Source organism: Megalopta genalis, chromosome 2, assembly GCF_051020955.1.
Source record: "Megalopta genalis isolate 19385.01 chromosome 2, iyMegGena1_principal, whole genome shotgun sequence".
NCBI classification, from domain to species: Eukaryota; Metazoa; Arthropoda; class Insecta; order Hymenoptera; family Halictidae; genus Megalopta; species Megalopta genalis.
This window is the reverse complement of record NC_135014.1, coordinates 18,561,528-18,588,191: the sequence shown is the minus strand read 5'-3', so window position 1 is coordinate 18,588,191 and position 26,664 is coordinate 18,561,528. Positions and strand designations below refer to the sequence as shown.

At 33.6% G+C, this 26,664-nt stretch overlaps 1 protein-coding gene and 1 long non-coding RNA gene across 14 annotated transcripts in view; both read right to left on the bottom strand.

Moving 5' to 3' along the window:
* Positions 1-26,664, bottom strand: part of LOC117220656 (echinoderm microtubule-associated protein-like 2) — a 70,918-nt gene that overhangs the window by 7,188 nt on the left and 37,066 nt on the right. For 8 of the 13 annotated variants that reach the window (XR_013032669.1, XM_076518672.1, XM_076518674.1 and 5 more), the window contains 15 exons: positions 25,767-25,929; positions 24,910-25,023; positions 21,752-21,880; positions 20,250-20,318; positions 8,194-8,499; positions 7,732-7,804; positions 7,022-7,228; positions 6,191-6,428; positions 5,861-6,018; positions 5,151-5,408; positions 4,302-4,439; positions 3,540-3,656; positions 1,798-1,821; positions 811-898; positions 127-353 (listed from right to left, as the gene is read on the bottom strand). Coding sequence is in view for 12 of the 13 variants with exons in the window: in XM_076518672.1 (XP_076374787.1) it covers positions 127-353; positions 811-898; positions 1,798-1,821; positions 3,540-3,656; positions 4,302-4,439; positions 5,151-5,408; positions 5,861-6,018; positions 6,191-6,428; positions 7,022-7,228; positions 7,732-7,804; positions 8,194-8,499; positions 20,250-20,318; positions 21,752-21,880; positions 24,910-25,023; positions 25,767-25,929 (2,309 nt within the window). In the remaining variant the exon portion in view is untranslated. The remainder of the gene's footprint in view (positions 1-126; positions 354-810; positions 899-1,797; positions 1,822-3,539; positions 3,657-4,301; positions 4,440-5,150; positions 5,409-5,860; positions 6,019-6,190; positions 6,429-7,021; positions 7,229-7,731; positions 7,805-8,193; positions 8,500-20,249; positions 20,319-21,751; positions 21,881-24,909; positions 25,024-25,766; positions 25,930-26,664) is intronic. The other 5 variants (XM_033470851.2, XM_033470855.2, XM_076518671.1 and 2 more) reach the window with 4 other exon arrangements.
* Positions 23,315-24,903, bottom strand: LOC143258800 (uncharacterized). Its single transcript, XR_013032671.1, has 2 exons — positions 24,301-24,903; positions 23,315-24,207 (listed from the first exon to the last, which is right to left on the bottom strand). It is a non-coding gene; the product is annotated as an uncharacterized LOC143258800 (long non-coding RNA).

The window sequence follows — 26,664 nt, the reverse complement described above, 5'->3', positions numbered from 1 at the left end:
TTATTTCAAAGTCTTTTATTTGTCTAAGAAAAATTGTTGGAAAGATTTAAATATATGCTGTTGGAGTTAGAATATCCACTTTGAAGTATTTATGCTATTTAGATTGCTAACGATAGCATTACATACCTTTGATTGACAAGCTGGATATGAAAACAATTTGACTTTGCCAAAGTCATCTCCAGTTACTAGAAGCTTCGAATCGCCGCTACGAGAGCAATTATTTATATCAGTGCCGTCTGCGCCTTCTGGCCATATACCAATTGTTTCGAAGGATATAATACAAGTGTGGGTTGCCCATTGAACGTCCCTTAACATCGAAGGCTGTGGAATTTGCCTACAAACTCCTGGGTTCCCTGCAACATTTTTAAACGATTTCATATTAAAATAGTAGAACAATATTGTTAAATGCTTCGTTTAATTAACTCCTTGCCATACTTTGATGAGTCTGACACATGGCGGAGATTTCTGATAATATCCTGTTAAATACGAATGCTATTCCATTCTCTTCAGTCTCAATATTGACGAGTTAGTGATTTCGCGAAAATATAAATATAAATAACATAAATAATATAAATAAACATATAAAAATATATTGTTTCATTGTTCCTCCTAACGAGTACTATACAATGTAATAATAAAAAATTTGACCTTGAAAACCATACTCGAGATTAATCTTGCGGCAACTATTTTTATGAAGTCTTCAGCGTTCCAAAGATTGTAACGTTTATAACGGTAAATATTGTAACGGTCATGAAATATAATTTCTTAACACGCTGTACATTCAACCTAACTTACTATAAAATTACTTACAATATAACAGTTCATAATCTCCGCTGTTACTCCGCAAGTATTGTCCATCCACCGACCAGTCGATATGAGTTATGAAACTTGAATGACCCTGAAATATGTTTTAATATTCATTAGCTTCAGGAAATTAGCTTCTAACTTTACACATTTTATATACATTTATTTCAACGAAAAGGAATAAATATACAACTTTTATTCAGACTCCAACGAAACAAATGACGTTTTAGCTATCGCTACAAGCTAAGTGCTAACAGCTAGTGCAAATAATGAATATTGTGCATGCTATCTAGAAATAAAAACATTGGCCAGTATGTGAACAATAATGTTGCATCATTTTCAGAAACATTACGCTGCCAATAATCTGACAGAATTTAACAAAACTATCTATAGTCGAAGACTCTGATGGTTTATAATATGTAGTCGTGCATAATAAATATTACAGCAGTGCAAGGCATTTATATAGGAATAAAAAGAAATCTATAGCGAACAGTTTCTTAAGATTATTTTTAAAGATTCAATTTTTGAAGGTACATATGTTCCATAAGAGGTATTCTTAACTGCAATGATTTTAAGATTTAAGTATTGTTTATTTATTATATTTCTAATTTTAATAAGTGAAATCAGAATGTATTAGTTCCCATAGAAAAAAAAACATGATAAATTTGAAGTGTTATTTGAATGTTTAAATTGCGTTTGTCCTCTCTGTGCCTTATACCATAACACCTTGGAGAAGACCCTAGTAAATCAAAAGTCACAAATTGCATTTTAAGAAGCAGGATTAGTACTGATCAACACAGGATGCATTCTTGTTCACATTCTCAGCGTGTTGAACTGTACAAATTGCACAATATTTGTGATATAATACAATAATTGTGATGTGATGTTATATAATTTGGACAAAAGTTTGTGATAATTTTAAGAAACAGTATTCGTTGCCTAACATAATGGCTTTTTTCGTTATTTAGCAACAAAAATGTAAGTATGTCTTACTCTACGTCTTCGTATCCGCTTTGGCTAAAAATATAGAAAAAAAATATTAAGTAATATTTATAACTATCACGGTTTCATATTACATATGTATATTCTTAATATCATATATTATCAGCATGATTTCCATATCATACATTCTATTATTTTTCTTTAAATATATATTTTATTGAGTTGGAGTTAAGAACGGAAACTTATTTCAGCACAGATATTGCCTTTTCAAAACACGTTTCTGTAATATTTATACGTATAAGCTTTTATGGAGACACAGGATTATGATAAATAAAAATTCATAACTTTTACTTTTTAGCGTATAACAACATGTAATAAACTTAAATAAATTTTACGTTTATTCAACACACAGATTATGTATTTACTTGTTAATTTAAAAAGAAATATGGATCATATTGAAAAGACATTTATAGTAAAATTACGCTATTATACATACATACTAGCATGCTCATACAGCTTTTCCTCTACCTACAGTATTATTACAGTTTTGCAGCAGCAAATGTTAATAATTTCAGTCGAAACTTGGGCAACGTTACGGAGGAAAAACTATTTTGCCAATTTTATATCTATTATGAGTTACGAACGATGATATGTAATGTACACTGAGAGATGTAAATGAAAATGTTAAGTAGCATCATATAACAATTATTTGAACGATCAACTGTACAGGAAGAATAACCACTTAATTTGAAACCCGTGTGTGCGAGAATAAAGACGAATAGCAGTATCAAGATACTACTGTCATAAATAAGGTATTTATCAAACTTGATAAATTCAATAAATTATGCTACATGCTATTGAGCCTTTGACTCGTTTCCACACATTGGTTATTTTTATTTGTTCTCTATAAACTGAAGGACAACCCAATAGCATAGTACCGATGCACAAGCAAATTGTGGGTTACAATAATTTTGCGTATTTTTACATAAATGTCACATTATGAATACAAGCAACACCATATTTTTCTAATTTGTTATGTATAAGGAACCACTTTTATGTAAGGTCTGTTCTAAGATGAAAATATTACAGATGAAAATCATATGTTGTGTAAGCAAATAAAATCAGCAGGTAGCATGTCATAGTTTTATTTATTTAACTTTGCAATGACCTTGAGACGTTCTACCAAATTCGCATCGAAATATTTTAATAGGAAACTAGATTTTTATTATGTATTCTTCTAATTAGCATCAAAACGTTACTTTTTTGTGTTCGTCGTATAATTTGCTAGCGAGATATACAATTTTTTGTATGGTATTTAATAATTCATTGAAATGACTTTTATGAAACTGTATTTAACACACCCAAAACAGTGTGCTCATTTCATTTGCTTACTATTTATTAGCATATTATTTATAAGCTCTTTTCCTCTTGTATAATCTAATTTCTATTTTGAAACTGTTTATTAATTAAAAATATGTGTCATTGTGGAACCGAGAATAGATTAATTGATCTAGAAATTCACAAGAGATTAAACACGAATTGTTCACATTTTCTAACTATTTTGATTACATTGTCCAATAATTAGATCGTATTTCAACGACAAATAGGCCTTTCTGGAAAATTTCTATATGCTGAGAATAAATCTAAATGCTGGTTTCTTTATCAACCACAGTCTTTGAAAATTTTCATTTTCTCTAAAGAGGCAGTATGGAGTTTTCGGTTGCACAATGAATTTAGTAAAAACTTTTGTTAAAACGCGTATTAAATACTGATAATATAGTAGAAATTCTTACCATACATCGTCCAACACGGCTGTATTTAGTTGCATCACCGTTTACTTGATAAATATAAATGTAATTGTCCCTGGATCCGAGAGCCAGTAGCGTGCCGTCTGGTGAAAATCGTGCGACCTGAAAATAAATAACATTAACACAAAGAAACATTATTAATTATGAAAATATAGAGAGTTATTGACTTATAGTAATTTGTTATTCAAAGAAAAGTAATTTACAATTTGCTCGTAGGAAGGAAAAAAAATATTTCAATATTCTGAGTGATTTGCTTAATAAGAAGAGTCAAAAGTGCCCTTGAACCAAATTAAATCTACAGGGTGAAATAGAAAAAGCTTTTTAATTCACTTTCGCTATTTAACAGGATGCAATAAATCTTAAACAATCTAACTCATGTCAAATACCTAGGTACATACTCTGCAATTCATTTCTGATTTGTAAGTTGAAAATCCTGCTTGTAAAAAATTAAAAACATCGAAAAAATCGAAAAGTAATTTCGTATTGAGGATAAAGGAAATATATACGGAAACAAGAAATATGATAAAGATAAGTGAAAATAAATAATAATAATGATAAATAAATAAAGAAAAAAATAAAATAATTATAAATTATTAATATAATTAATAATAAAATAAATAAAGATAGAATTATACTGATGAGGTTTATGTAAAGCAAGTCTAATTTCTTAGCCATGAGGCTAAAATAAAGTATGTATTATTATTATTATCATCATCATTATTAATAACTTCTGAATAAGTATTGCACCTGAATAGGTTCTGTTCCGTCACTATGATGCGTATACAATTCTCTAGTCTCACTGTCGATCGCTAACCATTTTCCTGATGTACATCCAACTACAATAACATTACCATCTGGTGAGAAGCCGAGACTTTGGGCTTGTTCCTAAACAAAACAAAATCATATTACTTACATATATTGTTCATATTCCAAATTCATTCTTCCATACTTCTCTTTGAATGTATTTCAAGATTATTCTAAACAATTTTTACAATCACTATCAAACAATAGACTATTATTTTTAAATATAGTACTCCCTATGATGCAAATAGTTTTAAATTAGTTTCAGTAATTAAGGCCGCTCGCATCTCTTTGTAGAAATGATACTATATGCTAGTTTGGCATAAAATTTATCTCATCCGCAAAACATGTGCCATTTTGTTATATGCCCTTTTGTTTGGTAACTTAAATACCAACTTGCTCATAAAATTTGTTTTCATCATTAAAAAATTTAAAATATGTACGTATTTATTTCTTCTGTTTTTTTAACAATATCGTAGTTATTTTGTTCGTATTTCTTAAACATGTATAATAAATATAGTGAATGAATCAAAGTCTAGTAAATCTATAGCATATGTTGCCTAAAATCTATATTATTATTCACATAAATTGTATGATCTCAAGATAATATACAGTTATACCATACAACGAAGATAAGGAAACAGCCAATCAAAATAAACAGTATTGAGGACACTAAAGAATAATATCTCAAAAGTGAAAGTGACATGTGTCCCTTTTTCTTGCAACCTCACAACAGACACAACTAAATTATTAGCAATAATGACATCACTCTTTGACGAATTCGTTCACACTAACCCCAATATCTTTACTCCAAACAACCGTGTGACTAAGGCTGTCCCACATTTGCAACAACCTGTCGTGACCGGCTGTAGCAAATTGTGGTAAAGTAGGGTGTGCTGCAAGACCCCAAACTTCCTCAGCATGGCCTAACATGGCTGGATTGAAACCCATTCCCACATCACCGACTAAAATACAATTTCTTGTTGTTCCAATTAACAGCTGTGAACCTTTGCCCTCTGCAAGTGTGCGGATTCCTCCAAAGTGGTCCTCTATCTGAAGAAATAAAATTTAACATTAACATTGTGTCAAAAAATATGGTAACAGTAAATGAAAAACTTTAGAAGTACAAAGTGTAAAATGACTACATTATTTATTAGATGTTACTTTATTAGAAATTGTTCAATCAGATTGCTAAAAGCTTCTGTATAGAAAAAATGTTTTGGAAATAAAACAACTTTCAAAACAAAATAAAAAAGCTTCGGAAATGAATAAGAAATCAGAATCTTATGTAAAATGGATCTAGTCTAGTAATCAGACTCGTGTTTTATGATTTTAATTCTTAATTGTGCAATCTTCAACTATTTTTTTTCATACGCTGACAATCAGAAAAAGTAATTACTTTGTATTGTTTAATGAATTTAGAATATTCGAAAATTAAAGTAACACTGTTAAAAATAAGTGAACAGTTAAAAATAAGAATCAATGCAGATTTTTTTAAAGCTTACTTGTGCTTCCTCTCCAGTCAAATTCAAAGATTCGTCAAAGTATAATATTTTCCCATCTTTGCCACCACCAGTGACGATAAAACCATCCTTCAGAACGCAAATTGAGAATATAGATCCTTCGTGAATGTTCCTGACTAGCTTAGAAATCGTATTCATACCTAAGGAAAAATATTTTTGATATTAAACCGTACAACAAATTCAGTCTTGAATATAGTAAGAATTGCAAGATTAATAAATTTTGGAATTCTTAAGGAAATATGTAAACATAATAATAATGCGATTTTTACAAATAATAACAAAAAATATTGAGAATCACTCTCAACTTCTCACCTCTGCCCCAGACGATAATGTTACCGTTGCTGTCACCGGTAAGAACATCACCATTTTGGTTGAATGCCACACAGGTTACGTATCTCGGCTTTTCTCGGCTTTCGAAAATACCCATTCGTTTGTACAGCATGCCACCGTTATCAAGGGACCAAAAGGACACGTGACCCTTACCGCAAGAAACAATCTGATTTCGTTCTAGCGGATGCCATTCAGCGCATACGACAGTATCAACAGAACACTGGAAAAAATACGTTAACATTTTTTACATAATTCATCACTATTTCTGATTGCGGTATTTTATATTACAGAAACTGGAAATATTCATTGCATCATTCAGTATTCTCATGAAATTCTATTATATTGTTCCTTGTGACCCAGGTGCATCGTAGAACATAATTTATTCATAATAGTCATGGAACTGCTTAGTAAATTGTTTTATGTTACAATTTAAGTACATAAACTTAAGAATACATAGTTTTCATTTAGATATACATATATAGGGTTGTCCGTCGTTATTCGACGTATTACATCTCTCTCGCTTCCCCTCGTTATATTTATTATTTTACTTTGTCCAACCGTGTTTGAGTCAGTTTTAATCGTGCATTACTGTAGTTCCATTTAAAAAAAAAAACAAAGTTCGCCTTAAAGTCTCGAAAATATCTACACCTAGAGAAACCTGATGATCACCGTAAAACATCCCCTCGAAACAAAGTAATTTTTACATGCATTAGGCTGATGTCTATCTTTTGGAGGTGAATAACAATAACAAAATTAGTTTTATCATTTAAATATTATACTAGAAAGCTATAGTACATGTTAGTTGAAACATACCTTAGTTTCGGTTACTTTGGTACCCCGTTCCCCTTTCTGCCAGTCCCAGATCGAAATGTTGTGATCCGATGTCTCATCGATCGCACACAAATAATTTCCACCGTCTGCTTTTGAGAACGAGAGGCAACAAATGGAACCGTCGAAGCCACCGTTACCAATCACGCACAGTGTGGTTAAACTAACCGAATTCCATATTCTTATATGAGGCTGAAAGCAACATACAATTATGTCCCAAAAGCCAAATTTTATTTTTTTTTTTTAATATAACAAATAAAATTGTATTTCTATTTTAATAATAGATCTAATCGTCATAGAATGTATGTTGTATAATATTGGGGACCTCAATTTTATATTGCGCCTAGGGCCCCATTACATCTTAATCCGCCACTGAGCATTACAACTCGTATGAGTGTGATATTACTCTCAGCTTGACATTTAAAATTTACAGACAATTTACACTGTAAAATGTAAAATACAATGTAATATACAATGTAAGATCACCGAATAGTGAATGTAAATAAATAAGTTACAGCGTAAGTGAATATAAATCAAAATAAATATCACAGTGAGGAACCATATGTAATTCTATGTAAAAATAAAAATTGTAATGTATTGCTTGTTTACACAATTTGACAATTAGTTAAATAAAATGCTGTAAATTGTACAATGATAGCGCGCGCGCACGCGTGTTTTATTGCTCAAATTCTTACCATGGCATCTCGTCTGTCAGTTCCACATACTTGACCAGTAGCAACTACCAATTTGTTTGGATGAATAGCTATGCTGAAATATGGTACAGTCAACAAGTTATAATAAAATTAAATGTAACCACAGTAGTTGAATGAAAGAGAATTATATTATTTCAATGAAGATATTTTACGAGAACCTTAATAGCACAAAAAGCTACATTTGTTTGTTAATTTATTTTCCCTAAATTAGTGTTCAATACAAAGCGAGCGACGACTAAACCTCTGGAATGTCACTCAACAGGGTTATTGATGCTTGACTCCCCTATAAACATAAGGTTTACCAAAATTTCCTGCATCAATTTTATGAAACAGGAGGTAAATAAAAATATATAACTTCCTTTAGTGATAAATAAATAAATGCATCAAATACACAGTCTAATCATTATAATTCCATAGACGAAATATTTGCGTAAGTGCACCTACCATTTGATGTCATCCGTGTGACCTAAGTAATGCCTCTGACTGTGTTCCTCCATATTGTACAGGATCACGACGGCCGCAACAAAATAGACAATTTCCCCGGTTGGTAGCAAGTGAAGATTACTTCGGCAATCTCTGCCACGGTAACCATAAACCCAATTGAGTTTTAACTTGTTCTGCGGAGGTGTGCTGACCTTGCGAAGGTCATACGATTCCATCAGAGGAGTTGGCACATAGAGGACCACCGGTCGGCCTCTCAGGTACATGCGGACAGTGTTTTCTTCTTCGTTGTACTGCATGTCTCTGGTGCTGTGAACGACAAACATCTCATCTTATCTTCTCTTAAACAGAATAAAGAGATCAACGCTGTATATATGAGAAATTGCATCGTACAGTTACTCACGAAAATATTCAGATAGCATTTACGATATTTGAAAAATTGAACCAAATTACTTGAATTCTTTGTTAGATATATGTACAGAGCGTCTCAAAAATGTTCGAATCAAATAAAACGGATCATTCCTGAGATCATTTGAAACAACTATTTCCTTGGCCAAAACTGTTCTCCGTAGTTTTGTTAACGAGTTGTTGACGAAAAATACATATCAATCGGAGAACGAGAACAACTGGCATCTTGTTAGAATGAAAATTCAAACAAGGCGTTTTGTAAATCTCGGCAACTTAAATGTTTTTTGAAAATTTCATCGAAATAAGTTAATGGCTAGTTATAGCCATGATAGCCAGATTTCAAATGGAAGAAATAGGGGTAGATCACGTGGCGCTGGGATTCCCGTGTAGATGAGTGGTGTACCGGTGTAATACAATAGGATAGGAACACCCACCATGTTCCCCACTTTTCTGTACGGGAATCTACCATAGGCGCATCATATGATCTACCTTCACACTTCGATTTGAAATCTAGCTTAATCTCCTGGCTATCATAGTTGTAGCTCAAGCTAGAAGTATTGAAAGATATAAAAATCTCAAGATTTCTAATAGTTATTAGTGAAAATTCATGAAAATCTGAGACTTTCGCGATATTTAAGTATTTGTAATCCATAACAATGTAAACTGTCTTGAATGAAATTTTCCGCATACATATGTATGCAGAATACCGCATAGGTAAAAAAGATACCTATATGTGTAGGTAAGATACAGAAACCTACACAACAAATTGTTTAAATTCTTGTTCTAGACTCGGATAAGACAGTTAGAAAACATAATTTTTGTATTTTTGTTTTGTGATTCAAAACAATTACTATTCTTATAAAAATTTATCTAGATATTGTAATATTGTAAATATTATCTCGTACAAATTCAAGTCATTTTGTTCAAGTTTGAAAAAGTGTTCGAATGCTTTAGTTAGTGACTGTACTTGAACTAGTTGTGCACTCAGAACGAAGTCTTGTGTGTAGGTCATATTGACAATTTTACATTTCAAATTAACTCTCTTGCACGCCTTATTTATCTTTTTGTAGATGATGATTTCCTTTTTTCAAGTAAAATTCACCATCTAGGCAGGTCTCATTAATCTTATCCTAGTTATCGGTAATCTCTCTACGTAGAATCAGGTGAAATATTTGAAATGCGTGCACGTATTTATACGCTTAAAATAGTATTCATTTAATACAGATAAATATGAAAACACAATGTAAGAAATTCCATAGAACTAACATAAATCTTCACTACACCAGCAAAGCAAATTATGTTAATCCCAAAATAATCATTTTCGTATTAATAAACGTACGAGATTTTTACTTAATATTATTTTATCACAAATGTGACGGGAGAAGGGAGAACTATGTAGTATTCCTTCGATATCTGTGTAGTAGGACCTCGGTGAAGTAGGCGAACAAAGCCTCATCCTTAAAGATTGATACTTTCCCTTTACATTGTCACCTCAAAACTTGTGTGTAAGTTTTGGTTTACTGGTTTTATGGAACAGTAATGAGGGACAACTGTCAACAGTAGTAGACAAAACAGTTAAAGTACGTTGTAAACGAAAGCTAAAGAAAAATGATAATTGTAACTTTCACGTGAGTGAAAGGCAACTATTGTACGTACTTGGAAACACCTCTATGCTATTTCTAATTGTGTTTACGACATTTGACATATTCTTCGAAGTCGAAACGTTTTATATTTATAATTAAAATGGAAAATGTTTGATATGAGCTGAAAACTTGTCATCAATCATTTGTCATCATTATGGTTAATGTGTTAACGCTGATAGAAGAGATAAAGAATAAATTGCCATTAATAACCCTAATTGAAGATTGATGCAACATCAATTGCATTTATTTGAGCATATTTTATATAATTAAATACATAAAAAATGTGTTTAATCGTTTAAATATGTGAAAAGGAAATTAATAATACTTGTTTAAATTGGTTACTAAATCATATTAGTTGGTAACGCGATCGCATGGTAACAACAATAAAGGGCTCTGCCCGTTAAATATATTCATTTGTACATTTATACAACGAATAGTAAAATCAAGTAGAACTGGATGCAATAACTTACAATTATGTATTTTACTACTTAAAATTTTATTGTAAAATAATAAATAGGAATTCTTTAAATATGAAAATAAGCTATTAAATATAATTAAGAAAGGATGTAGTACTTAATCATCCAAATATTACTGTAAATCTCCAATCAATAAGAATCTACGATAGAAGATTTTATAAAATATGTAGCCTAAATTGTTAAATAATTACGCAAGACATATAAACATAAAAATGCTTCAATTTTGAATAAGATTATAAAAACAAAAACTATTTCCATTATGTCAAAACTAGCATAGTGTACGGGGCACAACAATTTAGCCTACACATCATGTTTCTTCGATTTTGAAGATCACTATAATGTATGTATCTTTTAGACACATTCGATCCTTTTTTTAGTTAACCTTGGGGAGTAACGGAGTAAGACGTCGTATTAGAAATTTCCCGAGCATTGCAACATCAACTCTTTCGCATCACTTCAAAGTACACACTGTAGCATCTACGACGTAAACGTATCCGGTGTTAAACAACCGCATTGGATAACGAAATAACGTCGATAAACCACGATGGATCGTTCACCACTCGGAAATATCACAGCACTTTAACGATCATTCATTCTGTTTGTTCGTATAATAGATGTTCCAAACATGTACAAACCGCACCTGAATCGATCCAACTGGAATGATAGAAAATGCAGAACTTCTCCCGACGATCTGCTCTCGAAACCGACAAAGAGTGACTCACGCGAGGCCACTTTTATTACTCGACGGAGCATAGTTTCACGCGTTACCGCGTTACGTCACATTTACGTTCCTTTTTGCCATATGTCTGCTCGCCACGACCGGGATTACGATCAAGGACTACCCAGCTTTCGAGACACAATTTATGATTCATCCGAACAATCTTGTCGAAACTGGTCGCTTGGGAAAGAAATCGCAGAATCATTTGCAGCGATCCCTGAAACTTTGCGCACCGCTATAGAGCAGTGAGCACTCAAAAAACGATTACAAATATTTTTCGATTGAAATCACATATTCATGCTTAATTTTTTTATTTCCTACAATACGGCTTTGAATATGTGGTTTTATTAGCACAGTATATATAATGAGATTAATTTTTTAATAAAATTGATGCATAAAAGTAAAATTATAGAATACAGCTATTAAATACAATTGTTTGAAAAACAATTTACCAATTGGTTTACAAAAAAATTAATTAGATACTAACTTTTAGGCTTTACAATTATGCATAGTGTTATTAACATGGAACATTTAATTTAATTATTTTTTATAACATCTAGAAAATATATATAAAAGTCTGCAGGGTGACCCATTTAAATCGATTCAGTCCAATATCTTCAAAACCATCGATGATATTATAAATTTGATGATTTCTAATCAGATTTTTCTAGGTACATGTGGTATACATGTTTGATTAATAATCCGCAGCTGTGTTTACGCGAGTTATTAACGAAAAACACTGACCAATGAGAGGCTAATCTTCTATCTTTTTCAGGCAATGTCAGTTCAATTTAACTTTTCATTTTCAAACATTCATATTCTACAACACAAAAGCTTAAGATTTTTTTACACAATTATATAAACAATTGTGGAATATATCGAATGACTTATTGTTTTGTCCAGCACTACAAAATATGTTCAACAAATTGCTAAAAATCAGAATGCGGTATGGGCAAAATGCACTTTCATTCTTCTGTGTATAAAATGTTTCGAATTGAATGAGATTTTTGGAATGAGAGTCCTCAAGTCAAAATGGCTTGGAGTGCAAAGGGTTAACGACGCGACCGTGAATAATGACGAGTAATCGCAATTTTCCACGAATAACGCAATGATAATTTTAGCGTTTAACTAAATCCGCTGGAAGCAACGTGTACTAGGAAGCAAAGAGTTCACGGTTGTATAACCACGAAAATTGCGATTCGCTTTCTTCAGGAACGCAATGGCTCACCCCGTTCCGCGCTAAATGAGCCATTATCCACGTAGTTACCGTGCCCATTGTCTTGAAACCGTATTTTAACGAAAACTCTAGCCGCGTTATCGTATCGCAACGTATCGTATCGCAGGATAAGCAACGTTTTGCTCTTTTTCTCTGTGTCGATTGCCCCCCTCCAATTCGTGCGCCGATGTAAAACGAGGTTTCGCGGGATTCCTCGTAGTTACGTGCCGAATACCGGTTTGCGATCGTGTATTCGTTTAAATCGGAATTCACAATTGCATTCTTCGCGTCGAGTTTTAATTCAGAAGCAAGAGAAGCGAAACCTTGAGAAGTCCATTGCAACGTGATTGTGTATACTCTTTTGTTTCGATGGTTTTCGCGATGATGACGGCGATGAAACTTATTTCAATTAGAGACCATAATTGCTATGACGAAAACGTGAGAAAATTGGAGTATGACCATTCAATTTCAGAATCATATTCTATGTAAAAAAGTGCACAACTTTTGTTTGAAACATTTTTTTGTAAGTTAAATTTTTTTTTTTCAGATCTTTAGCACATTACAAAAAAATGTTTAAAACAAGAGTGTTCACATATATTTTTCTCCACTGTATGTATTAAAATATGAAGTATGGAGTGGATTTAGTGTCATGTTTCAAGAATTATAAAACGTCTTCGTATCGTTTCATAACTGTATTTACAACATTTATTTAAATAATCTAACATTATTATATAGGGTTTCTCAGCTAAAGGAGAAGATTTCAAAGTCATCTTCAGTTTTTTAATTATAATCATATATCGTTTTAAACATTAGTTGATGTAGCTCGACATGGTAAAACCTACAAAATTGAAGTTAAGATATCTGCTAATCTAATAAATTTTCGACGTATATAAATTAATACTTTTTTATAGAAAATGTCGAGCTGCATCAGCTAATGTTTAAAAAAATGTATGACTATAATTAAAAAAGTGAAGGTAACCTTGAAATCTGTGAAAATTCTCCAGCTGCGAAAAAATTATTACGTACATGTTATACATTTCTTTGAACTGAAAAACTTTTGTTAATAAAGTTTTCGATGCTTCCAAAAATGACAGAGATACTTAGGTGGCCTCTTTTAGCTGAGACACCCTGTATAACATTTGAAGATTTTGATGTATATCAGATATGTATGTACAGATATGTTGGGTTTACCTTGTTACCTTTACGAAGCAGCAATTACTAGGTTCCCTTATTATATTATCAAGCATGCATACTACAGAGACACAGTGTGTGTGTAGAAATAATCATGCTGTCCAAAGCTTTGGACACTTTGAACTTTTACTGTTCAGCATAGAAATGAGTAGCATATTAGAGCTTAAGAAACTCTGTTCTGAAACTAAGGTGAAGCGGAGTAAGTGCATAAACGAAACAAGTGCATTAAGCAATTACATTTATTAACACATAAGTCAAATTCTAGTATCTCATATGTAGAATTCTACAATAAGTTAATATTTTCCTTCAAATATAAATGTAGTGAGGAAACATGCAAGTCCTGCCTACTTTATCAAGCGTTGAAAGATTACCTTTTTCAGTGCGAGTCGCGTTATGTTTACATACGAAGCGACGAAATACTGAAGGAAGATGGAACTTTTGGCATGTTTAACGAAGACTTAGACAGCATTAAATGATCTTGAACGATCTTCGAAGACTAAATAAATAACTTTGAAATACCGTTTACATAAAAGAGATATACACTTCCATTAAAAAAAAAGCGAGACCACCTACATGTAAAGTAAAAATTGTATGCATCAGTTGCAAGAAACAGGAACTGCAGAAACGTTTGTTTCCGTCTTGAATAACTTTAATGTGTTATAAATGATATAATCCAATTGTTACTATTTTGTGTTCAATTCGCAGTCTGTTTATAACGTTCGCCAATCTATAGTTTTCGAGTCTACATAGATTACATTACATAACTTAGGTAACTCTAACAGAGAGATCAACAATGGCAAATTTAAACCTATTGTATCTCCCTGTTGTAGTTATTTCATTAATCATATAAAATGTTTTAGGATTTTTCGTATTCGTCCTGTATAATCCGTCCGTATAATACTACTTAAAAAAAAGTACACTAATGACCATGAAATCTCAAAAAATATGATCTTCAACAAAAATTTATTTTCATCACAAGATATGTTCCTTCAAACCATACAATCTGTTCCTTTAGCATTTTTTAGTATCATTAACAATAACGGAGATATTACTTTGTATCACTTTTAGTGGAACGCCCTGTATATTTTGAAAAATATTGAACCTTCGAACAAAGTGTTTGAAACAGAAGTTATGCCTCTTTTTATATAGAATATAATTCCAAAATAAACGGGCATGTTAGACGCGAGACGATTTTCCCGACGTGGCAGCGAGGAATCGCGAGGCCGTGGCGGATGCAGGAGTCAGGCGCGAGAGGGCTGTGCCTCTCGTAAAAGAAACTGGATGCAGTCTGCTTCGTGGCGCGGCCGCGAGGTGGCCAGGACGCGCGCTTCGGTTTCTCGCTGCCGAAGTTGCGCAACCGGGTAATATAAGGTGCAGATCGGATTCAAGAAATCAGTCGGGGCGAAGAGTCGACACTTCCTATTAACGCCGATGCGAAAGAAAGCAACGAAACTGCAAACCTTCGACTGTGTGACAAGACAAGATTTTCCGACCACTGCAGTGTCAACTAGGCCGTTCTTCTATCTTACTTCTAGGTAGGTGCAGCATAGGCTAGCGCGGAACAAGAGGTATGTACTTGTCCGACTTCAGCTAATAGCTTAGTCGGTTTCTCTCGTACTTCCCGATTCCGCTTTTCGGGTGCAACGTAGGCCAGCCCGGAAACCGAGGTGCGCTCCGTCTACGCCAATGTGTACTACGATCGGTTTTCATCGTCCGATTTCTTCGACTTTCTCAGGACTCGGCGTAAGCTCGTCGAGGGATAAGTATTGCCTAGAGGTCAGCGTAGGCTCCCGTGGGCCTCCTCCCGAATTCTAACCCCGACATACGCACCGTAGGGTTGATTTATTCTACAGGAAAAAATCGAAATAAAGTTTGACTAAGAGGTGACGATTTTAATTCATGCCGACAAGTGAGGGACGAATATCATAGGCGACATCCGAACAAATTAAAACCTGCAATTTCAGTAATACGTAAAATCGTAGATGCATTTCACCAAACCAGAACCCTTTTACGGTAACCAAGAAAGCGACTGAAACTAAGCCTGAGAACAACGACTTGGCTGGACAAGATATCAGAATAACACGTCAATCGAGATGTAGGCAACCGATCCGACGTGACTTGTAATACCGTCCACCTCCTGCTGTTGCTAATTTAATTGTTTCTAATTTATGATTATCTGAAAGAAATAATACAACATTGTATTCATATTGAAACCAGCTATCGTAATGTGACTAAAAAAATGTGTGGCCCTATTTAAAAAAATCAACTTGACTTTGAAATACCATTCACCATTATATCAATAAAAAAATTATTGATACCACCTAAGACAGCTCTTTATACTGAACACTTTTTGTATAAACATTATTTTCGTAGCTTCGATCTATTCCGAGATATTTCACTGTTCTCAGTTAGGCGTAACACCCTGTGTAATCATCCGTCAAATGACCTGAGGAACTCCACATTTCCCGATTTTGAATAACTTTTGGGAACTTTGCATACTAAACTAACCCAGAATTAATCCAAAACTAATACCCACTCAAATGGCAGCAAAAATTTTGAAAAATATCCTATTATATATCTCAGATATGAAAGCCGAGCCACGATGTATGTATAGAGGAAAAATGTTTAGAATGATGACCTTGACAACGCATCTCAAAGTCATAAAAGTCTGAGACGATTTGCTAAAGTAACTAATTACCGGTGACTCATTTCAAATAAGTCACCCAGCGTTATCTACGAATACAAAACGGTAAGAAATAGTTACAAATTATATTTGTATCAGAATAAATGAATGGGCTCTCTAATAGAACGACGTGTATTAGACATTTCCGAAAATAGATTTTCTCGTGGGACGAGTGCCAATGTGGTGTGCACTTTGGCAAAGGTTTTAGTACTTGACAGTGACAATAGATGTTAGAAACTACATAGAAAAGCAGAATCAGCAGTGATGGAGAAAAGATAGAGAAGCATACGTTGCAAAAATTCTTATCCAGTCTTAAACGCTCAGTTTCAGTATCACTTTGTGCTAATTGATTATACAGGGTGGTACTAGACGGGTGGTACCATCAGGCAGGAGGTTACTCTACATGCGAAAATAAGTCGAAAAAAGGAATAACATTTTTCCGTTTGAAGCTTCGTTTATGAGAAAATAGACTTCGAAAATGTGTAGATAATGGCTACAGCCTGCATAATTAATAATAGACGTATTATCTACACATTTTCCAACTCGTAGAATCACTCCCTGTCACCTCCAATTTTTTAAATAGAATCATATATTCTTTCACGCATTAGATGAAAAGTTCATGTTTATTAAAAAAGATATGCATAAAACCGTCCATAATTTCTGTCAAAGCAATGCTTTGAAAATCAAAACTCTATACTTCTGTAGCTATTTTAATGTACATTGAGGAAAACATAGGTTTCCTGAATCTAAGAAGAATTGACGACACTTGTTCTGCAAGTCCTAGAAGAAACACGTGCTGCACATCGACTATTGTACCGCCTCAATTTTGAAAAGTAGTTATACAAAAAATTTGTGCGTATTCTTCAAAGCATGTATTAGAAAGAAACATAATTGGATAAATCGTAAAAGAAGCACTTCATTAAAATATTTAGCCCCTACTGTAGAGCTATCCCTTGACCGTAGAGCAAAACTTTAAATTCAATTTCTCACAAATCGAAATCTCGTTTAAAAAAGCTGTTAAAGTTTCTCCTCGCTGGATACGTGTTACAAGATTTAGATTGTCTTTTTTAAAGCCGGTTCACCGTGCGCGGGTGTAAGGATGCTGACAGTAAAGTGAGTTTCAAAGATTCGATTCAGCAGAGAAGGAAAGGCGGTTCGTGCGTTTGAAACAACGTTTTCTTTTCACGCACGCGAAAGAAAGCTATTATCGTTTCAATATTCTAGACTTAAGCGTTCGGCATTTAAAATTAAAAACGGATCTTTCACGCTCGCCGCACGAATGCATTATGCATGCGCGTGTTTCTTGATTGCAATTTGTGGAGGTGGGTTCATCATACTCGGGAATCTCATGCGTTTTCGATATTCATTGTTACGTGAGACGGTATAGCAGTGCATTTAATGCTGTTTCGGGCTCATTAGTACGCGTCGCAATAAAGCTAGAAAATATTCTGCAGGGTGATTCAGCTGAGCGTGCTACATAAATTATTTGCACAATATCGAGGGTGATCTGTCCAATGGACGAACACCCCTCGGTATATGAACGTTTCTATTGTTGTGTGAAGAATAGTAACGTTTATGATACTGGCTTTTCGCATTAAGATTTATACAGGACCTCCCAAAAGCCCTGAAACGATCGATTATTTCAAGCATTTTGGATAAACATCTTTTAGAACCTTTACTATTACTTAGAATGACAAAAAAAAAAAATAAAATACTCTCGTTTTTTTTAACTTTTTTATCTGAGCCGAGAACAAAATTAAAAAAAAATGCGTTTGTATATTTCTGCAACTTATATGTAGACTACGGAAGTATATGCAGATGTATATTATAAAAAAATGAACTAAACAAATAAAAAGTTAACTGAAATATGTTTTCATCATTTAGGGATATAAAAAATATATTTAATAACATTATTAAAATGTTATTAAGGTATTATTATATATTATAACATTATACACTGTATTATATATTATTAAAAATATTTTGTAATCCATAGAATCCGGTCTTGATAACCAATATACTATTACTTATACTAATATGTAGTACAATACATTAACATATACCCAATTCGATACGTTTTTGGATCGTAGAAACCGATTCTGATAAGCAATTTTATGTAACAAAGGGCCTAGCCGGATAAAATGGTCAAATCTGCCCTTAGCGGTTATTCAACGCATATTACACCGATCGATAGGTGACCAAGAAAAACCCCTCTGTGCAAAATTCCAACCCTCTAGCTTTTCCGGGAGGGTGGTTACAGGGTAAATTAGATCGCGTGCTTTATCGTCCATTTCGCCCTTCAGTGGGATCATAACATTTTTTAAAAAGTCTAGCCTATTTTGGGTATGAGACCGCATGTTAGTGCGGTGTTAAAAATAAAAAACCGGAAAAAATAATTGGAAAATTACAGAATTCTCTGAAACCAAATTTTTTGTCCTCAATACATTAATTCTATAGAAAGATATTACCGAAAGCAATTTTTTCCAAATTTTGTTACGGGTGGAATAATGTCGCAAAAAATAAAAACCGAACTTTCAACGTTTTCTGCGTACGTCATACTTGATTTTTTGAAAATTTGTAAAATAGTCTATCTGATAATGAATAGTGCATAAATAAGAATAATATGGTATAATTCTGAATTTTTTGACGACTCCACCGCACTGAGACGATGCTTTCGAAATTCGGCCGAAAAGATCACTTAATTATAGTGTTCAATATAGATTAGCGGCAGTACAACAAATTTTACACCAACCAAATACAACAGAAAACTAGCTTGTAAAACCAAATTAACCTTATGCTTACAAATAGCAGATCAGAAAACACGAAAGAAAGCTGAAGTGGATAATAAGAAAATTCGACTCAACGAAACCGTAGGCTGTTATTACCGACCAAAAAAGCCTCAAGTAAGAGTCGTTTAAAGGGCTTGCTTATGTATCAAGGTGACCTTTATTTTTAGTAGAAAAACAATAGTTTTTGAAATTCGCTATTTTTCTCATTATGCGTATACTAATTAACTTTCACTCGAAATATTTTTTTGTCAGACTGTCGAAAGTGCTTGAAAAATCGTGGTGACAATTATGTGCCAGATCTTGTATACAAAACCATCATTAAAACTTGCCTTCTAATATCCTATAATTGGTGCGTGAAAGGTTTAATTCTACTTTAAATTTTATGATTCAGTCTTTAGAACGCCGTATCTCATCACAGAATCATCTAAAACGAGTGATAACTTGGATTTGGGAGATTTAAAGGGTTATTATTCTATAACAACAGAAATTTTTTCACTACACTGAACTTGATAAATTGACTTCTGAACACAAAAAGAGGGTTTTCAGCTATGTACGCACGAAAGGCGCATTCTCACCCGCAAGCTACGAAAATAGGGCACCTTAAACTTTTGTAGTCGAAGCTCTTTTGATTTCTGAACAGAGATATTTCATTGAACCTAGTGGTTTCATCCGATCCAGAATATGAATTGAGTGCATTTATTCGTGCCACACAAATTTAGTAACTTAGATCTTGTTCCAGATTATAATGTGATAATTTTTAGTAACGCCATTCGAGTCGCCATTCGAGTGCAAAGGGTTAAAGTTAGTCGCATACCAGTAAGCTACATAGAGCTCGTCGCACTTTACGCTCGGCGCGCGTAGCTTGGCATGCGCCGCCCTTAGCGTAAAGAACGACAGCAAAAACAGAATAATGCGAGAAATATGTGTTTATTTACCCGTGTTTCACGTTGTTCAGCGCCGGGGGCTTGAAGAGGTTGAAGAGTGACTTGGTGGATGCTGACAATCTATAATGAACGAAAATGCAAACGAACACCATGCGGTGCAAAACAAGGAGAGAAAACATAAAAGGGAACAGCGTGGCGTGTCGAACGTGTTGCTGTTGATTCTGCGTTGTATTCTAACTGTTTACGTGTTCGGCGTGCAACCGCCGGAATTATGCACTTCCGATAGCACTCTCTCAATTCAGTAAGCTGGTGAGAGAAGTTCCTGTAGCCAGCAAATGGAAACAAGCCGAGGGGCCGTCGCTCGCTTTTGAAGATTAATGATCTGTGAATTCAGGAAGTAAATTTGTGCCGCCGCACGTACATAAATCGATAGTTCGTTGCCTCCCGTCGTCTATGTCGATCCCCGGGTAACGTTCAACTTTAACCTTGCGTGCGGTTGCATACAGTCGTGGACTGAATTCAGTGGACAAGATAGAAAGAGCAGCTATCGATTTTACATTATCGTTACAAATTTGACTTTGGTTAATAATAGAGATTGTTTCTAACATAATAACACATGGTGAATTTTAAATACCTTGTTGGGGCATGATTCTGAACAATTTTCCTCATTTGGCATAATTAACGGGTAACCTTAATTTCGGAAATATTCGCGGGAAACTACCCGCTATTATTATATAGAATCGAAACGAAAATATAATAAAATAATGTGTTCTTGTAATCGAGTGAGAGAAGAAATTAAACAGATGAAAAGAGAATATTAGGATATTGTAAGTTGATGAAAAACTTGATTATTTGGGAAATTTAATTTCAACTTATTATATTCGACAATGTTTTCGAAATACGTGAACTCATAATCTTATACTGCTCGACTTGATAAGAATTAGAAGGATGAGAAAACCTTGAATTTTAAGTAAAAATATCAATCGTAATAAAAATAAGAAAAATATTACTATTTACATCAATTAACGTAAAAAAAACCATGTTTATTTCGCTGTTAATTAGATATCCCTTTAAAAATTTTGAAATTAACATATAATAAATAATAATAAAAAGTAAATTAATTATAAAATGGAGTAATATATTATTTAAAATAATATGACGCAGATGTTGCCACGAGACGATTAAATGTAGTAGTGGTTACAGTTTTTTTCCTGGAGGAAAAAGTTGTTCAAATTATCGAGCTCTATAATAAATTTAAATTTCATCAAAATTTCATATCCTAAAAAAGGTATATTCAGTACTCGGTTATATTTTTGTCACTAAAGGTCCGTCGTTCGAGTGTCAATGTGTAGTAGTACGAAGTTCTACCATATTCTCTGTTCACTCATTCTTCCTTGGGACAAAATAACACGTTCGACAGCCACGCAATCAACAAAGTTTGTAGAAGCGAAGAGTGCACATGTGAACTAAGAACGTATCGGCGTGTAATCAAGAGCAATAATTACGAAAGCAAGGGAGATATGTGCATATAAGGCTATCGTTTTCGTGTTTACCTGCTACTGACGAGTTGCGAGTTGCTTCCTTGGATCTGCGGCGAATGAATGAAGTCCCCTGTCGATGACCACCGTTTGGCCCTTCGTAAGCTGCTTTGGGGTGGGCCGTTTGATCTCGCTGTTGGTGATCTATCGAATAACAGGATTACTACGTGACGAGAAAGCTTGTTACCTGTTCGCAGAATTGCCGCCTCATCGGACACCGGTTCGATTACGAAGTAAAACGAAGACTTAGTTCGTCCTTGTCACGTTCGAAAGATTTCTTTGATCTTATTACATTACAGATGTTTCTACGTCGCATCTCTCAAACAGAAACGTCTTAGTTTTATTTGGTTGTTTTAACGGGCACACGTGTTCACATACGTTCCGCTTGCGATGCCGTCGAAGCTTTCGCGATCGTTGGACATTTTTGTTCGCGAACGCTACTGTTTGAGGAAGCCATCACCTATTTCAATGACCTTGGGATATGTGGTCAAAGTCTTCACGCTGAACAACTTTCTTCTTCTTGTAGATATAATATGTGTTTTACGTATTGGTTAGTTATATGCATGCTAAAAATTTTGTTGAAATCGGTTAACTTTGCTAGGAGCTACAAAATGCGAAAATCATGGCATTTCAAGACTTTCGGTCACAAACTGTATGAAATTAGAGATTTTATCATATTTCAATGCCTGTTGTTTACTTTCGCGTCAACAAATTTCCACGAAATTTCCAGCATGCATACAAAATGCATTATTTGTATTTCTGTTATACGGTCGGATAAAAAGTTGTACAACGGGATCTCTTTATTTTTTCATGATTCCATCCAATTGGTATTTTTGCAGAAAAGTTTTTACACATTGTCTAATAAATTAGACCTTCTAACATCTCAACATAATTCAGCTCGTTTGATCTAATTCTAAAACATGATATTTCCTTTTTAAAGGTAGCGAAAAATATTTTGATTTCAAGATTTGAATGGTATCGAGTGGAACTTATTCTTGTGCTATTAGTTTTTTCGTGAGTAAACGTCTAAAGGCCATGTGAAAGACAACTTTCGTCAACAGTACATCAGTGGACGTAGCTCGACATTAGATAGAAAAATGAATTAACTTACTTATCTCTAAAAGTTAATAGTTTAGGAGATATTCCAGTTTGAATAACGCTATCGAAGACAACCAATCGTTTTTGTTACGTTAAATACAAATTTTTGTTACTAGTAAATATAGAGATAACGTCTTACATTTAGTACGTCAGTGTAGTGACCAAAAAACAAAGTTGGCCTTCATATGAGTTTTACGCATGCACTCACCAAAAAACTAGTAGCAGCAGTGTACTAAAGATGTCAAAATCGGTGGAGACACCTTGTATATTTGTTTACGATTGTATTTGTAGAAAAAAGTCATTCAGAATGATGACTGTCGGAACGTGTTTCAAGGTCACTGAATCGGAAGTGACTCCCTTAAAACGTATACTCACCCTTTTATTTATATCGAAGATATTTAATTGGAAAAGGTTGTAATTTAGTTGAAAATTTTTGCTTTTAATGGAACCTTGACGATGAAAGGATAGATGACTGAAAAATGTTAGTTATGTTCGTTTATTGCAACAGAATCAGCGACGTGAACGGATTTCCGTATTCTTCGCGTCATACCTGCATCGCCTTGGAAGATAACGATTGATGCTTGTGAAATCCCGTCATTTACAAATATTAGCAATGCTGCGGTTGTTTAGAACGATCTAAGAAAGAAGTACATCCTATTATACCAGAACGTACAAAGATTTCCAAACGAGTTTCGGTAAAAAAAGCTCAGTTTGTAAGTTGTAATTATGGTAAATTCGAAAATATTGCAAAAAAGAATGCCTTTTGCAATTGGTCCACGGATTATTCAATATTAAAGAATAGAAAAATGCGAATGTACAGAGTACATGACAAACAATAATTTTAATATTGATGGGCACTCTGACATTGTGTAGAGTTTTATCAATATCTTATTAGTCTTCAGTAACCGTTTTAGCAACCTATACATCAAAGTAATCTGGTATTAGATTCGTAAAGGAATTAAAAAGTGTACGAAAATAAATATTGTAAATAAGGTTAAAAACGGTGTCAAACAGTTAAATACTTATAATCTTATCAAAACTTGACATAAAAAAAACATTCATTTGGTTTAGATTATATTATCGAATAATATAATATTGAATAATTAACATTGTTTTACCAGATTAATCAGCTTATTTTAGTAAAGAGGAGGTTGACAAAATTACATTATACAAGATTTAAAAACCAATAATGTTTATGAATTAAAAATTCAAAATTAAGTAATTCGGTTTTTATACCTTTATCCTAAATGTTTATGATTATTGTACGTTTATCTTATTCTATGTCGCAAGTGTCGTTCTTTTGTTTAAAGATGAAAGATACCTATGGACTCAGCTAAATTCTCTGTAATCTCCTTAAAGTGATAAACTAGTATCTAGAAAATAAGTAAAGATAAGGAGTTTGGTAATACCCTGTTACTAGTTCATTGATAACGCAACATGTTTGTAATACCTATATATTTTATCACCTTTTTTTTAAATTGAATTTTTCCTTTCGCAGGTCTGATTCATCTTCTTGCAAATCAAATACACCGTTTTGCAAAACAAATTAACTTTGTGAATGTGTCGAGAGCATAATATAAATATACAGTAAATTATCTCTCTAATTGACATCATAATTGACATCATTGCAACATGATGAATTCGATTTACACAAGGGTGAATTTGATTTAAAAAAAAGATGAATTTGAATAAACGATAGGTGAATTTAATTTGTAAATGGATGATATATGTATATTGAATTGGACCTCTCAAAATACAGTAAATTAATTCACCTACTGTTTCATTCCTAAGTCGAAAATTGCCTGTTTTATATGAAAAAAAAACATGAGGACAGCTTACAAATTATCGATATGCTTTCGCAAAGAGGATACGTCCTATGTTTACTTTTCTTGAAATCAGAAAAGTAAAGACAGAACATCGCGCAAAAGAATTTTTCAAATTAACATACATCGTCGAAATTATTCGATGTCAGCATAGTGAGTGCAATAAATGTACAAGCATGTAATTCCAATTAAAAGACAAGAACACCGAACGGTGAAATAAACGTTAATTCAATTTGATTTGATGAGACATACCTGGCTACTGGCAGTGGCGTGGCTCTAGGACTTGGAGATGGCACCGGAGAAACACTACTACTACTAGGACTGTCCGAGTGTAACGAACCAGTTGATTGGTAATGAACTGACCTTCTGAAAAAGAAATTCATTTTACCCCATCTGTTAGTCCCCAAGCATTAACGATATCTCTTATTCCTGACTAAACTATTTTAGGTTCCTTTCTTTAACCCCACTGGGCAACGTCTGTCATGAGGTTTCGAAGTCAAACCAGATTATAATCGGCGGCGACGCCCGTCATGTGATTTTTCAGTTATTGATGACGTTTTCTGTCAGATTAGTTTTTATCTGTGTGTAATAAAGAGTCGTTCTGACTACAGGGCAACCTCCCGTATACTCCAATATCCGAATATTCTATTTTTTGAATGTTTCAATGTTTTCGAATAACGTACCGTAGCAATATTTACATGCTATATACGTGCATACAGGGTGTCTCAAAAATTACTCGCAATCGGAAAATATACAAATAGTCATTGTACAAGTGGCATAGCATCAGGAAAAGCTAAGAAATATACCAAATATGTATTCGAACTGTATGAAAGAAAGAAATATGTCAGAAATAAAATGTTTTTTATCGCGCTTGGCTTGCATCTGTCTCACAGTGCGTCGCGTCACGTTATAGTTCAGAATTTTAATGTACATCCGTTATGCGACCCACACCGCTGTACCAAAGTCCCGGCGTGCCACGTGACCTATCCCCGCTTCTTCGATTTGAAATCTGGCTTAATCTCCTGGCTATTACGCCCGTACCCGAAAATTTACATGCTGGCTACCAAATTGATGTTTTAACCGTGCGCTATTGTACATACGAAATATACCTTTGAGGGAGCTGTGACGAATGTGTATAACTGACTGGCCTCAGTGGACTGGACATCGAGTCCCGAACATCCTGAGAAGATCCTGAGGAAGAGGAGTTTCTCAGGCAGGTGCTATTAGTTTGACGTAAACGTAAATCCTTTTGCGGAACCGAGTTTTGATTACCTAGAAACATACAAATCTGAATGTTAATAATTATAAATTGCTAGCAACTTTGAATGCTGTATTCGCTCTACTTTATAAAGGATCAAAATACACCTTTTTAATCATTTCTATTGATACAGCTCACTACACTACTTTAATTCTAATTAGATTTCTTCTTCTTCTTCTTCTTTTTATTGTTATTATTATTATTATCATTATTACTATTAATGTTGTTACATGAGTTATTATTATTAATGTTAAAAGATAATAGATGTGAGAATTGGTATCTCGTTAGACGCACGTTTTGAAGGAAACTGTACTGGTGCAGGTTTTGAAGGGCTCTGCGCTTAGGGCTTTTCTTTCCCTAAGCGCAGAGTACTGTTTCCCAGTACAGTTTCCTTCAAAACGTGCGTCTAACGAGATACCAATCCTCACATCTATTCAAATCATCAACACGTTCAGAAATAATGACTAAAATAAAGAAAGTTTAATCCAGAACGAGTCTTGGTAAATTCTCCGATCAGAACAAGAACCCTTACATTTCTTGGGAAAATCTCGTGTTGTGTCGTGGCGACATAACACTATTTAACACTATTTTTACCGAACGTGTTAAAGGAAGCATTTTAATAATTTTTAATAAAAATTATTTTCTATATGTTTTTTGTTCTGTGTTTTTTATGTAATCACTTTTTGACAATTGCTATGATCATTACAAAATTAATTCAGTAAAAAGTTAAAAGTTGTTAAAAAGTAAGA